At 40.8% G+C, this 11,220-nt stretch overlaps 1 protein-coding gene across 8 annotated transcripts in view; it reads right to left on the bottom strand.

The window, feature by feature from the left end:
- Nucleotides 1-11,220, bottom strand: part of VRK1 (vaccinia related kinase 1) — a 65,906-nt gene that overhangs the window by 37,171 nt on the left and 17,515 nt on the right. For 7 of the 8 annotated variants that reach the window (XM_025042036.1, XM_025042032.1, XM_025042034.1 and 4 more), the window contains exon 2: nucleotides 960-1,124. In XM_025042036.1, the coding sequence (XP_024897804.1) occupies nucleotides 960-1,119 (160 nt within the window). In that variant the 5' untranslated portion in view covers nucleotides 1,120-1,124. Of the gene's footprint in view, nucleotides 1-959; nucleotides 1,125-6,336; nucleotides 6,450-11,220 lie in introns of all 8 variants that reach the window. The other variant, XM_025042037.1, reaches the window with a different exon arrangement.

Genomic DNA, 11,220 nt, shown 5'->3' with positions numbered 1-11,220 from the left:
TGAATGAACTGGATTGGGAGAGGTAGCGGTAAGGAGGACTCTGGGTTTTTGGCCTGAGCAACTGGAAAGAGGAAGCTGCTGCTTCCTAAGATGAAGAGAACTGCAGGAGGGGCTGGCGCTCTGGGGTGTCTGAGTCTGAGATGCTTATTCAAAATCTACACTATAAATATCAGTATTCTGAGAAAGAGGTTGCTTGAAAAAGGGTTCCTCTAAAAATAAAATTTTAAAAACCTCCATAGCAGAAATTAAATACTTAAATAAATAATGAACTAACTGAATCGAGATTAGAGGTGGAGTAAGAACAGAGAATGGAAAAGTTCGTGAAAAAGATCAAAAGCAAAAATGAATTGCGTTGTGTCACTATAATATTCTTGGTGAAGCAGGCAGCTTTAGACGTAATCAGATAAAATATTTTTTAAATCAACAATTTAGTTAACCTACAGAATCTCAGGTTTCCACAATGGGGCCCCAAAATTTTCAGGGTAAATATGCTAGCACATTAAATCAGGCCTAATATGCAGTTTGTAGGTCATTCTCCTAATTCTACTATGATGACTATTAGGATGGTCTAGAAAGGAAAAGAAAATCTACAACTGTTAAAGATCTAAAAATCTCTAAATTAAACCAAAACAAAGGGAGTAAATCCTAACTGGGTACAGGTAAGGAAAGAAATATGGCTTACTATGGGTCTCAAAAGGGATTAAGATTATACAGAATACCTTAAAAATCTAAAGCCGCAGTGCTCACTAAGGTACCTGATCCTCTTTTCCTACTGTGACTAAATGAACCACCATCTCCCCCACTCCCATGTCAGACGCATTTCTGCCTAACCACACAGTAACAAGCCGACTACAGATATTAGAAACATCCCGTAAAAGCTCATAATTGAGAAATGATTTTGATACGAAAGTACCTAAATCTTTGGACTGACAATTCATTGGAAGCAGTCACACACTTACCAAGATATATACACCCAAAGCCACCTTGGCCAATGGGTAATCCCAGTTTCCACTCCTTTTTTGACATGTCGGTGATTATCTCCCCAGCCGCAAACTGTTCTGCAAGACGTCTCTTTCCGGGGCCCTGCCTTCCGGCCTGAGCTGCTTTCACACGAGGCATTCTCCCTGTAACGTAAAAGAAAGCAACATCAGACTTACAATACTGGAAGTGCTCAAAACGTTTTTCACCGAGGAAAGCTTCTGTGCAACACAGATGCTGATCAAGTTCCTACTCACGCTGAAACTTAAAGGACATCTGTTCTAATTTATAATCTCATTTGATTATCTCTTAATTTGGAGAGGAAATAATAAATAATATATGCGATTACTTTCGAGAAAACATTTAGTCTTAAGTTCCAGTAGTAGAATATCATCTATGACTAAAAATGCTATTTAGCAACAAAAACAAAACAGAAGCGCTCTATGAAGTTGAGGGGGAAAGTGCATCCAATTAGAATGCATACTGCACCGTAAAAACGATGAGTGTATAAAGGTCGACACTGATGTGATAAGAGCACAGCACAGAGATTGAAAACACAAGACAATTAACACGACGGGAAAGGGAACGATTTTTCTGAACTTAAAAAAAAAATATGAAGCTACACAATGAAAGGTCACACCACGTACATAAATCAACCCGGGATAAGTACCGCTAAGACGAAGCCTAGTTAAATTACTCCACTTAACAGTATAATACTCTTTGAGCACCCAGAACAAAACAATGATACAAGGAAAACAAAATCAGATTGCCATCACTTTGACAGCAACACTTTATGCCAGGAAAAAAAGTAACGTATTTAAGACTCAAGGAAAGAAAACATAAACAGAAGATTTTATATTTAGTTAAATTTCGAGTATAAAGACTTCAAAGTGTTATCAACATGGAAAAAGGGAGTGACAATCTACCAGAAAACAAGCTGCAGATATCCAAAATGACTAAGATAAGAACTGATAATGAGCAGTAAAGAGATATTTATTTGTAGAACCTTAGACTCAACAAAAGGCTTTAGAGGATAAAACACATAATCGGTATATATTCTGATAATGCAGATATGGTAGAACTGTAAAAAAAAATTGGAGAACATATGCAAAAAAAGTAACTTTCCATTCTGATACCTGTTTATTAACTAAGGCTACTGAATGCATAAATGTAGAATAATGCAAGTGAGTAATTATGTGACATCTGAATTCTACCATCGCTTTGTATCCTTAAAAATCAGGATTCAAATATGGAAGAAAGGGAATACAGAGGAAAAACAAAAGACTTAAGGTGAAAAATGTTGTACATTTGGAAATATTTTTAATTCAGAAGGCATTTTATCTTTTACAAAGACCACACACACACACACACACACACACACACACACACACACCTCCTTTGTATTTCCTAGCCCCATTCACAAAAAAGCTTAGGAACCACAACCAGCCCAGAAGCAATGAGCATTCCTGGTATACAAATTGTATTCTTGAAATAACCATTTCTTGTTCAAAGAAACCAGGTTCCTTGAAGAAACAACTGATTACAGGTCTGGAACTGGAAATACAAGCTCGACCTGGAACATCTTTTCATTTCTAGATGTCAAGGAAGCTATCAAAAACTACTGGAGTTACGTCAAATATGTGTAAGGAGCCAGCGTGAAAGATATGCCCACTGACCAAAGACTGGCCAATGTGATCATGAAAGATAATAACCACAGTGGATTAAACCACATAAAATGGATAAATCTAAGAGCTTAAAACTGTAAGAAAACCTAAGTGGTCACCTTTAGAGGATAAGAGAAAACCACTGAATTTTGAAGTGGTAAATAAAGGGAAAGAATCAAGCATTTATCCTTTTTACATGAATTATACCACTGGATAATCAAATAGAAGATGAAGAGAAATGTCTCCTTACAGAAAATTTGCAGCTAATGAATGACTAAGAATGGTTTAGGTTAACACCATTTCTACCTCCTGATGAATTAATAAATCCAGACACTGAGCACTGATAGCTACTAACATCAAAATATGAGCGGTATCAAGGTATTACGTGCCTTCTGATAAAAGAACACACCACAACCCATGAAGTAATTTTGCCAAAAAAGAAGTAAAAAATAAACAGACCCTGAATCTTGTCAAGCCTACCCATTTATGGGCTATGAAGAGAACAGAAGAACATGACAAACTGTAACACAGGAAAGCAGTCAGCACAATCCCAACTGTGGGAAACCATACAGTACATATAATCTGATTTCTTCAACAAAGAATAAAAAGAAAAGATGGAGAAAACTAGATTTTAATAGACTTAAAGCAATATATCTAAAACAAAACAAAGTCAGGCAAATCTAAACTACAGTGTTTAGGAATGCCATTTGAGTAATAAAATTGTAAGAAAATGGAAATAACTACCATAAAAGATAAAAATTACTTTGGAGAAGTACATGAAAGTTGTAATTAGGATGGACACATGGCAGGCAAAGTTCTCTTTCTTGGTATGTGTTGTTGTTATACAAGTACCTTATAAGTCATTAAGTATTTGCTTTATAAGGTTTTCTGTATTATGAAGTATTTTATGGTTTTAAACATGAAAAATTACTGTTCCTATAAGTAATGATCACCAACGGATCAAAACTAGAAATCTTTTCATATTCCATGAGGTTGTCCATTCACGCAAAATGGGAAAAAAAAAAGCCCCCTAAGTAAAATCCGTACTTCATTTCCTGTGTGAACCACTGGTAGCCTTTTGCTTCTTAATTCAGAGGCACTTCTTATATACTATATTACAGAAACTGGCTTTGTATTACAAATAGTCTTCCCGATTTACTTCTTTCAATATTGTTTATTCTGAGCTTTTGGATTTTACATCACCCTTAGAAAGACTTCGCCCATTCAAATTTTTTCAAATATCTCCCATGTTTTCTTTTAGTTGTTTTATGGTTTCATATTTTGCTGGAGAAGTTTTGATCTGTCTACACTTGCATTGGTATAAGGTAAGAATCTAGCTTTTTCCGAATGCTTATCTGGTTCTGGTTTTCGTTTACTTTTTCCTTTCCTCAGTCACTCACACACGTTAAGGCAATCCACACCGTTCCAGGAACTTAAATAGTCATGCCACCAACCCGAGTGAAATAATACAAACAAAGTTCACACAAAGGTGTTCCGTGTAGGTACTAGATGACCAGTTTCTTTTCAAACAAACGAAAAAAGAAAAAAATAGGTTCATTAGCATTTGAAACTAACTATATGCTCGGGTGAAAACCTCCCTCACACTTGGTGGGCTCCACACGAATGTGAAGAAGTCACTTCAACACACTCTGGTGCTCTGACAGGAAGAGGCCATGAAAACCCAAACACTTCTTTAAAATGTCCCTAAGTGACACTCCATTCTTCCTGTGGCTTCTCATGGGAAAAGATGCATAGACCTCCCTTCCGTAGCCCCTCCAGTCTCAGGCAGGGCTGAGGGACCAACAGCCACATCAGTGCTAACGAGCTGGCTTCTGCTGGGTGCCGGACCGGTGATGGCAGCAGATTAATAAACAAACAAGGGGTCAAATAACACATCCTTTAAAATGCTGAGAGACATAAAAGACCTAAGCAAGTTCGGCCAGTATGCCACATACTCGTAACAGGGCAATTTAACACAGTAACCGTTCCCTTAAAAAAAAAAAAAAAAAATCATACCTAACAACAGTTGATTCTTACAGCGTGCTGCTGGATTCTATTTGCTAATATTTGATTTAGGAATAAAATTGATATCCTAAGTAAGACTGGTCTGCAGTGTTTTTCTACTACATTTATCTGTTCTATCAACATTACACTCACTTCATAAAGACTTTAGCTTTTCTTCTTTTACAACATAAAGAGTTTAAACAGCATCTAAATGATCCAGTCCTTATAGGTTTTGAAGACCTCAACTGGGAAAGCCTGACTGACCATACCGAGAGTGGCGACGCCAGGAGTGACAATACCATGAGGACATGGAACAAATGGAGTTCTCACACGCGGTACACCGCTTCAACCGCTTCTGAAAATCTGTTTGTCAGTAGCTGCTAACTGACCCAATCATTCCTCTTCTACTTATCTACCTAAGAGAAATGAAAACAAGTCCACCAAAAAACACATAAAAGAATGATAATAGCAGCTTTATTCAAAATAGCCAGACAATGGAAACTCACATGTCCAACAACAGAAAAATATGTATAATGAAATGGATGAACCCCCCAAACGCTGTGTTTAGAAAAAGAAGTCAGACACAAGAAACATACTGTACGACTCCATGTATACGAAGTGTAATAACACACAAAACTAACCCAGGATGACGGAAGTCAAACAGCGGACGCCGCTGGGGGAGGAGTGAGGCCTGGGAGAGGAAGGGTTCCGGGGGCTGGGTGCGTTCTCAGTCCCACCCTCAGTGATCTTTAAACCGCGTGTTCACTTCGCAAGAATTACTCAGGTTGTGCGCTTCTGATTTACTTCACTGTTCTTTACTTACGTAAATTTAACACAATAAATTACACACAGTGTACGTGATAAGACAGCCAGGGTCCAGACAGCAGATAAAAATACACACGTAACTTAGACAGGAAAATATTAAAACTTATCTATTTGTAAAAGGTGGTTGACTACCAAAGGGGGTGAAGGAGAACTCTACGGGACACGGCAAACACAGGGAACGGTTACTACCTACAAGGCTAAGGGAGACCACGCAAGAAAGGCGCTCTGCGCTGCACAGGCTGTGGCCACGGCCGCTGGGAGGCAGCGTCCTCCGGGGTCCACAGGAATCTGCCCGCTGGGGTACTGGTGGGATACGAGAAGCTGCCTGCTGGGGTGCCAAAGACCGTCAAGAGAGTGAGCCTGGCCGGCAGCCACCCCCGCCCCCCGAGAGGGAGGAGACACCCAGCACACCTCAAAACGAGAAGCCCCTTCCCCACTCTGCTCTGCAGTGTGCCACCCCCACTCTCTACTGACAGAACCTAACACTGTGCTGGACAGGAAAAGAACGCTTACAGGGCCTCGCTTGACTATCACGAGCAGAGCAAAGAAAGGTGGGTTTGGAGTTGAGAAGCTGTTGATAACCCGCACAAGCGAAAACGCAGACTGATCAATCTGACATGTGCACATCATACACCTCAGCAACGACCACGTGCATCACAAGGAAGAGCATCTTCAGAACGCCAGGTTTCCGGGGCCCTTTCTGCCGACACCCACTCCTGTTCTTCCACACAGAGGCTTGCTGGCTGTGCCCCTCGGGGCGTGCCACTCGCTTCGGGGAACACTGTTCCGCCAGCGCCGTCTGAGACCTGCGTCTGCCAGCCCTGAGAGTGGCCCCTTTCGGCCCCCTCCCACGCCCCCATTTGACCTTCACTGCACTCGGCGGCCCCTCTTATTCTCTGGTCCGGGTCACAGAAGTCTCCTAGTCTTAGAGAATATAAAATGTGTTTCTCAATCTCCTCGTTCCTTTTCAGGTGATTTCTGAAAAGAAGAAAGCAGAATTATTTAAAATCAGAAGTCCCTGCTCAAAAGCTGTAATAAATAACACAACCACAGCATTTGCTTCAGGACGTTAGTGACTTTTCTAAAGATAAAATGCTAATTGGAATTTAAACAATTGTTAGTACATTACAGTTTTCTTCCAATTAATGAAACCAATACCCACATTAAGGCTTCTACTTAAGGATACACCGAGGGGCACGCACCTACACCAAAGTAAATCTTTCCACATAATTTCTGCCCACTGGGAGCAAAGCAAATCCACTACTGAGACAGCCGGTCCAACAGAGAGGTTTCGAGAAAAGAAAGTTTACCAGCGCATAATCCATTACATAACCCGACCACTTCTTTTCCCATTGATATTAAATGAAATGCAGATGCAAGTGAAAAGCACATCGAAATGCAAATCGACACTGCCCTTTGCTGAAATCATTCACTGGCATATTCCCTATTAGCATATTCACCAAAATTTAATTGTAAACAGAGTGATTATGGTACTAAAGTTATTAAATACACAAAGCAAGCTGGCACTATACATATTCAGATAGAATTTCAGTGGCAGATCAACTTTCACGTCTGAAACAATACCCTAATTAATAGTCAGCTCTGGTAATAAAATGGGCCTGTTTTTCGGATAACATTCCAAAAAAAGTTCTATGAATATTAAAATAAAGTTTTGTGAAGAGATTTTTAAAATTTCAGTAGTTATATTTATCACAATATGGTACTGTATTTAGACAACTGGCATTTTTCAAGTCCTGGAGTCAAATTTGGAACAATTTCTTTTTTTAATCTTCCACTGAAGAGACGAAAAAGCTTGAATGAATCAAATGATGCCACTTACTGAGCTCTATGAAACCATCATACCCACACTGGAAAATGGCAACGCTGTAGAAAGCTGTTACACGCTGGATGCCTAGTCATAAATTTTCCCTAAAACACATAAGTTCCTTTTGAGGGGGTCATATATTTTTATGAAGTTTTCTTGAAAGTCATAACCTTCTCTGGTGCTTTTAAACTGCGTTAATTCAAGGGTACTCGTGCACGAGCCGGACGACTCAGCAGCCGGTTCACATGGTACCACATCTTAGCTCCGTCTTTGCAGCGTAACAGAGCATTTTCTCGCCCTCCCCCATCTACGATTACTGAAATGTTTCCACACCCAAAGATCTCCCTTCCTCAGCAGGATATGACCTCTGGTTTCGCATTGTTCTTACCTCTCGCTGCATTTGATAAATGCTCCCTGTAAGTCTATAAGCTCCCTGGGAACAAAAACTGTCTTACAGTACACTGCACTTGGTAGGAATTCAATAAATGCGTAAAATTAAACAGCAAAGGGTTAATATTTCCCCTCCTCAAGTACCTGTTGCCAACTTTATGCTTAACATACATCACCCGACTGCAGTGGTTGCTGCCACTCCTTTCAAAAGTCCAGTGACTGAAATCTCTCCCCACTCTCTACAGTGACTGTTAACCTGTTTATTCTCCTCAAAACTAGAATTCCTTTCCTAATTCATAATTCTCAATAGATGACCTCTTTCCTAGTTTGAAGAAAAAACCAGAGGCTTCAGGTGGGAATTCCCTACCTTTCCAAGACCCAAATCCACAAAGCACTGGACCCACATCAAGCCCAGCGTCGCACCCATCCTGTCTCCCTTCTCTCCTGTTACCTCTTCCAACATCGGGTCCCCGTGCGCCTTGTAACCGGCCCCCAACCTCCTAGGACTTAGACCATTAAGTAATCCTTCTCTCAGAGATCCTGCATCCCCGCCCCCGTCCCCTCCCTCCCACCAGCTACTAAACGTGCTCCTGGCTCACCTATTTTTAAGTGCTTTTCAATCTCCCTCCACTATCATCCCAACTTTCTTCTCCCTTTCAATGCTGAATGTCTTAAAACTTGTCTGCACTTCCTGAGGCTTCCTTTCTCCGCACTTAGCGCACGACTCAGTCCACCCGGACCCCGCCCTCGTGAGCCCCTCTCGCTCTTGCTAAGGGCACTAAACCCACGGGACACTTCGGATCCTTTCCTTTGTCTGCCCGGCAGCTCCGTCACCGTTGTTCATTCTGTCTTCTCTTCCTTTGTGGGCACAATACAATCCAATCCTGGTGTCAACAACTAAGCCGCTGTTCAGGCCACTCACAGTGTAGCTAATATGGGAGACGCGACAATGAGTAACAGCTTATGCTTTTAAGGAGTTTGACTTTTTGAGGTACACTTTTCTAGGATTATATCTGGTTAAAAAGGCAGAACACCTACATACACCTCCACGGCCTACACCAAAATACAAACTTATCTATGAGAATAAATTATATAAAAGGAAAACATGCTGTTTAAAAAAATTAAAGATTTTTGGAAATAAAATTAAAAGCTTTAAAATTAAGACGGACACATATATTGAAAATATAACTGACTAGTATGTTTATTCCTTTAAGCTAAGAGACCTCAAGAGTTTATAGTCTCAAGATATTTGCACAGCATGGTCATAGCAGCAGCATTCAAAAGTGCCAAAAGGTGGGAGCAGCCCAAGCGTCCATCCACGGATGATGGATAAACAAAATGTGACCCATACACAGCACACGATATCGCTCAGCCTTAAAAAGGAAGGGAAGTGACACAGGCCACGTGATGAACTGTGAGGGCATTACACTAAGTGAAACAAGCCCGTCACAGAAAGACAAACACTGCATGATTTCGCTGCTATGAGGGGCTACAGATGTCAAATTCATAAAAACGGGAAGTAGAATGACTGCCTGGGGCTGATGGCGGGGGGAGGAGTTGTTTTATCAGTGTAGTTTCAAATTCGCAAGATGAAAAGAGTTCTGGAGACTGTTTACACAACAGTGCATAACATTACTGAACTATACACTAAAAAATTAAGATGGTAAGTTTTATGTTATGTATTTTTTCCCACAACTAAAAAAAGTAAGATAAGAATTTATAAATGCAATGGATAAAATGGACAAAAAAATCAAGTTGAACCAAAATACCACCAACGTATTCTTGGTGATTATGGCATCCGGCCCCGCGCCACCGCCCCCCATCCCCTACATATACACGCACAATTGGAAAAGCATTACAAGTGGTATTATTTCAAAGGTTGTTCTTATAGATGCTAATTATATAAATCTCCTAGTTATTACTAGCAATAAATAAAGCTTAACTGTACATTATGTGAATTTATGAAGAGCAGTGATGTTTACTCGCTCACTCAACAAATGTTTACTGATAACCTGCCATGTGCCAAGCACTGTTCTAGACACTTGGTATACTTCAAGCGACAAAACAAAGGTCCTGCCCTTTTGACACTTATAATCTAGCAGAAAGAGACATAAAAAAGAAAAATAGATAAATTATCTAATATTTTAGAAAATGTACGTGCTAAGAAAGAAATAAGAAATAAGAAAGAAATAAGAAAGAGAGCAGGTCAAGGGGGACAGAGGACAGGGGGGTGCAGGGTGGCGGGGGCAGTTTGCGGTGTCAGGAGTGGTCACGGCCGGCCGCACTGAGCAGGTAAAATCTGAGCAAAGACCAGAGGAGGTGAGGCCTCCATGCGAGCACCTAGGGCAGGTGTTCCAGGCAGCGGGATAAGAAGCGCAAAGGCCCTAAGGAAGGGGCACAGCAGAGCAAGGATGCCAGTGCGGCTGGTGCAGAGTGAGCGAGGGGGGCAGAGGAGAAGGCAGAGAGGGCCCTGTATGGACTCTGACTTCACAAAAGTAAACAAACTTCTGCAAGGTTTTGGAATAGGCTTTTACTCCCACTTTAATTCACAATACTTCAATCAAAATAAAAATCATGCTCTGAACACTTGAGCCATGAAGAATTCTCCCACTGACCGATTTCTCACCAGTTTTTAAATTTATTTCTTGCTAATTTGTTATCCTATTCTCAAAATCCATTCTATCTATAGACTGAACTGTTTAAACTTATTACAAATCCAAAATTTTAAGTGCTGTTGTCATTAAAGTCATCTCAAGATAGGAAAGATAGGAATGGGTTTATAATGGATGAAATTCCATTCCTAAAAAGTAGAGCATAGGACAAGGCCCTACTTTCCCTTTAACTGAAATATAAGTAATTGGGTAGCACTACTATAGTGAATGGTTTGCAACTTTTTGACAGGAAATACAAAAATACTATGCTACACTCCTTTTTTAATTTAAAATAAAAATAATACTGAGTCCCATGGAATTCTATATTACTACAATGTATAATGCCTGTTTCGTTAATTCATTTGCTTGACAAATATTTATTGAGCACATATGTGCCGTGCCAGGGGGCTGTGTGTAGTGGGGGAGTTTAAAAGATGAACTGGTAAAGCCTCACAAGTGACATTTAAACAGAGACCTGAAAATAAAGCGAGGGAAGCTAGCCATGAGGTTATCTAGAGGAGCATCCCACAGCAAGGGAGCAGCAAGTGCAAAGGCCCTGAGGCAAGCATGCCCAGCTTATTCTAGAAACAGCAAGGAGGCTGGTGCAGCAGGCAGAGAATCAGCTGGGGATGCACTGACTGCCGTCAGACATCCAAGGGCATGCTGTGGCCATCGCGTCCCACACACGGACCAGTGTAAGGGCACTGACTTTAACCCTCACCAAGATAGGGAGGTTCTGCGCAGAGAAGTGGCGTGCTCTGACTTCCACGTTCAAAGGATCACTGATGCATCGAAGAGACTGGAAGGCGGCGAGGCAGAAACGGCCAGGAGTTATCACGATGCGGTTACTACTGGAATAACTGGTGACTGCGTCGGTCCTTAC

This window comes from Pteropus alecto, unplaced genomic scaffold, assembly GCF_000325575.1.
Source record: "Pteropus alecto unplaced genomic scaffold, ASM32557v1 scaffold8, whole genome shotgun sequence".
Classification (NCBI taxonomy): domain Eukaryota; kingdom Metazoa; phylum Chordata; class Mammalia; order Chiroptera; family Pteropodidae; genus Pteropus; species Pteropus alecto.
The sequence above is the reverse complement of the archived record's forward strand: the minus strand, read 5'-3'. Positions and strand labels throughout refer to the sequence as shown.